This window comes from Mandrillus leucophaeus, unplaced genomic scaffold, assembly GCF_000951045.1.
Source record: "Mandrillus leucophaeus isolate KB7577 unplaced genomic scaffold, Mleu.le_1.0 Scaffold331, whole genome shotgun sequence".
NCBI classification, from domain to species: Eukaryota; Metazoa; Chordata; class Mammalia; order Primates; family Cercopithecidae; genus Mandrillus; species Mandrillus leucophaeus.
In genome coordinates this window covers 665,712-670,138 of record NW_012103488.1, presented here as the reverse complement: position 1 = coordinate 670,138, position 4,427 = coordinate 665,712, and the positions used below count along the sequence as shown (strand labels likewise).

At 43.4% G+C, this 4,427-nt stretch overlaps 1 protein-coding gene across 3 annotated transcripts in view; it reads left to right on the top strand.

Moving 5' to 3' along the window:
• Positions 1-4,427, top strand: part of PLCE1 (phospholipase C, epsilon 1) — a 348,582-nt gene that overhangs the window by 147,121 nt on the left and 197,034 nt on the right. For all 3 annotated transcript variants that reach the window (XM_011988462.1, XM_011988460.1, XM_011988463.1), the window contains one exon: positions 2,348-2,636. In XM_011988462.1, coding sequence (XP_011843852.1) covers positions 2,348-2,636 — 289 coding nt within the window. The remainder of the gene's footprint in view (positions 1-2,347; positions 2,637-4,427) is intronic.

Here is a 4,427-nt window from a genome sequence, read left to right as displayed (position 1 = left end):
TTTGCTTTAACAATCCAGGTCTCGTTTATCAGGCCAACTGACCTTTCTCATTCCCCAGTTGTTCCCTGGCCTTTCTCATTCCCCAGTTGTTTCCTACACTCACTCCCTGCTCTAAACACTCTACTCCACTGGCTGTCCTTATTGCTTGCGTGGTGAGTTGTCTCCCCAGCTGCTCCGGTTAGAGACATGCCTGCTTTCCAAGGCACAAGTGAAACCCTGCCTTCCCTATTAAGCCTTCTTTAGCCATCAAGCTGCCAGTCAGTTCTTTTCCTTACACAACTGGAGCAGTTACTTCTGAAGGACTTGCATGGGACTTACTGTGTTGGAGACAGCCTGTATGATTTGGAGCCAAGAGAATAAAACTGCGTCTTGAGATCTGCAGCTCTCTACCCGCACTTGTCCTCACAGTACACCCAAATAAGATTAGCATAATATTGCCCAGAAACACAGAAGAGCAAGGGCATAACTCCAATCACATTGCATTTCATAGATTGTGGTCTATAGTTATGCAACCACCTATTTTTCACTGAGGGTAAAAGAGTGTATTCTCTTTTATAGACTTGCTCAACAGTAAAAACCATCATTTCTAGACACTAGGCTGAGTATATTACATCTTTATCTTGGTGAATCTCACAGGCTCCCTAAGAAGAGTGTTATTATCCCCATTTTACAGAGGAGGGAGCTGTCTTGAAACATTCAATTCAGCTTGTTCACACTTACGACCAGTTCGCTATCTGGTGAAGGTAGAGTCAGGTGTACAACCTCATGTACCTGACCCCAAACCTGGGCTCTTTCTGTCCCAGCACACCATCTCCATGGCCATGCTGGCCACTAGAAATTTAATGACAGAGAATTAAAGGTAAGAATCACACTGTGCCTTCAAGTGGCAAATATATACCACTAGACAGAGGAAGACAGACAAAATCTAGTTAGGGTCTACACAGTTTGAATATCATAGAACTCAGTGCATTCTGGGGTATCACAAGGACCTAGCACAGCTCAAGAGAGGCCCTCTTGAGTGAGATTTGGAGGTTGCAACATTATGGGGGCACATGCATGGCCCGCAGGGCAGTGAGAGTCTTCTACTCCCTGGCCATTCGTCAATGTCACCGAAGGAGGTGACCTTCATTTCCACCCTACTCTAAGCTCGTGGCTTTTCTTTGTGTCTCCTTTACTAGACTGTGGACTCTGAGGAGAGGAACTATTTTATTTATCCAGCCCTGTCACAGTTTCTGGTATATAAGCAGTAACTATTTGTTGGTTTGATGAATGAATGACAAGTCAGCCAAGGCAAGGTGCTCAAGGTGACACGATAGAGACAGCACAATGTATACAACCTTAGTCCCCCATCAGAGAACTGGATTACCTCACTGCATGTTATGTGTCTCCCCTGTTTGTTTACACACTATCCAGAAGTCTCTGGCTTCTCAGAATGCTTGACAAATTCCAAGTCCTCCCTTCAATAACGTCAAACCTTATAATTTTCAGGCCTCATCGAAGATTGTGAAATCCTGCAGCAGCACAGGAGGTGTGTGCTGCCCCTTGCACTTTCCCCACATCTTCTGACACAGTACCTTGCACAGAGCAGGGTCTATACACATGCACATTGAATGACTGCATTGAAATAGATTGGAGGCATGGTTAGGAACCTGTCCTAACAGTGCAATCTTGTTGAGACAATGCTTGGTGAATTCAGGTGATAAAGGGAGAAGAAACCAGGATAGTGACAGTGACATAGATGGGGCAAAAAGAGTGAGCAGGATCTGTCAACATTGGATATGGGAGGTGGGGGAGGAGGAAGAGAAAAAATGATTCAAATACTTCGATCTCAGCTGACAGTTTGAAGGGTTATGCCCAAGGGGGAAATAGGGAAGTTCTCTTTCCCCATAACCCTCTCATCCTCACTTCAGTTTAAGCATGGAGAAAAGATTTCCCATAAAAGTCAGGCTGAAACACTCCGTGGAGGGAGACAGACCCGGGACAGTCATTCAGGAGTGTCCAGGAAAACAAGAAGGAAAGGTTTGCCCTCATCTCTCTGCAGAAGAGCTTTGCTCTGCTGAGGAGGAGAAATTTGAGCTGAATGTATTTTTGGTTGGTATGACTTGTAAGTTCTCTGTTTGATAGCAGAGTTGTTTGAATGACCTCTTTTATAACTACACAGAGCTTTTCCAAATAGATGGTGTCTGTAGAATGTTCAGGTTAATGAATGAGCCCAGTGCTCAGAGTGTTTGCACTTGGAGCATCTGAGCCTTCTTTCTTAATAAGTCATCTTGGCATTTTGTCAACAAGTTAATTTGCTTTCCTAAGAAACTAGATTAATACTTCCTGTACTTTGTGCTATTCACAGATCTACAATGCAGTGAGAAGAGGAGAAGAAACAGAAAATACAGTTGGATCTCTACTCCATTTCTTCACCAAGCTCCCAGCCTCCGAGACAGCCCATGGAAGAATAAGTGTTGGTCCATGCTTAAAGCAATGTGTCCGAGACACTGTATATGAGTATCGCGCCACCCTCCAAAGGACTTCAATATCGCAGTACATCACCGGTTCTCTCCTAGAAGCAACCACATCTTTGGGAGCAAGAAGTGGCCTTCTCAGTACTTTTGGAGGATCCACTGGACGAATGATGCTGAAAGGTAATGCCTGAAATTTCACTTTTAACTTTTTATCTTTGACTAGAGAGAAGGATCTAAGTTAAGATTTATGCATTCCTGATGGAAAATTGAGTTCACTTTTCAGTGACTTTAAGTAAAAGTCACTTCTTTAAGAGAATATAAAAAGGTGCTTCCTTCTTAAAATCCCCTAAGGTATCAACATTCCAAATAGTAATCATTAAGATTTTGAAACTTTTTTTCAAATGAAGTAAATGGTTAAAATGCTATCTTTAATTTTTTTTTTTAATGATTCAGGCAGGTAGTTTCTCCTAGTGGTAGTTTGTGTCAAATGTCAATTACTATGATAAGATGCTAGGAAACAAATATGGTCAAGCAGTCATATTGAAAACCCACTGTGGTTGGGAGCAGAGTGAGATGTAGATCTCCTTCATACACAGAATTGATAGGTCTCCATTGACCAGAAGAGCCAAAGGCCATCTTCCAGCTACTCTCATCTTAAAGGACAAGATAGGCAGGCATCCCACTGAAAAATGAAAACCAATGGAAAGTGGGATCCCTTGGCATTTGAACTTCCCAGCTACTTCCCACGAGCAGCAGACAGGCAGGTCAGAAATGGCAGTGCATCAAAGAACCTCGGAAACTTGTACACTGCACAGCTGTCATAAGCTGCTTGGCAGCCTTCCCTGGCAGGAAGCTGCCGACCAGACAGGGACCATGCAAAGCAGCATTCCATTGCCTGGGGGTTGCTAGAACTCAATCTGACAGCAGCTATTGTCCCTCCATGACAAGTCCTGAGACCCAAAGCCAGCAGGCCAGTGACCTGCCTCCTTAATCCTCAGCCTTCTCCATTCCTACCCCCATACGCACCCCTAGACAGGCCTAAGAGGAATATCATAACCTCCTTGTGTACTATGTTGGGTGCCAAGTTGGTTTGTTTTCTGTAGTCGCCCAAACTTCAGGGGATTGGTTATAAATGAATGAAGAATAACAGAAGATGTGGGAACACTAATCCAAGAAACTAATGGCTTCATGTTTTTCAGCCATTCAACACATTTTTTGAGCCCCTATTAGATGTTAGGTGCTGGAAAGGGAACAAAATATAATTCCTGCCCTCATGGAGTTTATAGTCTCTAGGTGGTAAGCTATTTTCCCTACACACAGAATTCAAGGTTTCTCCCCTCTGATGTGGCTCCTAGAGAGTGCCAAGCCTGCATTCTTCATCATACTCCTCTCAGGAAGTTGGGCTGAGATTGGCATGTGGAATTGGCATTGTTTTAATGCTCGTGATTATATGCCAGGGCCTTATCCCATGAGTTAATTAACATGTGTTGATTAAACCCCTCAACCCCTCCCATTTGATTTTCAAAGTCTTTTTTTAAATTATTATTATTATACTTTAAGTTCTAGGGTACATGTGCACAACGTGCAGGTTTCTTACATATGTATACATGTGCCATGTTGGTGTGCTGCACCCATTAACTCGTCATTTACATTAGGTATATCTCCTAATGCTATCCCTCCCCCCTCCTCCTCACAATAGGACCTGCTGTGTGATGTTCCCCTTCCTGTGTCCAGGTGATCTCATTGTTCAATACCCACCTATGAGTGAGAACATGCGGTACTTGGTTTTCTGTTCTTGCGACAGTTTGCTGAGAATGATGGTTTCCAGCTGCATCCATGACCCTACAAAGGACATGAACTCATCCTTTTTTATGACTGCATAGTATTCCATGGTGTATATGTGCCACATTTTCTTAATCCAGTCTATCACTGATGGACATTTGGGTTGATTCCAAGTCTTTGCTATTGTGA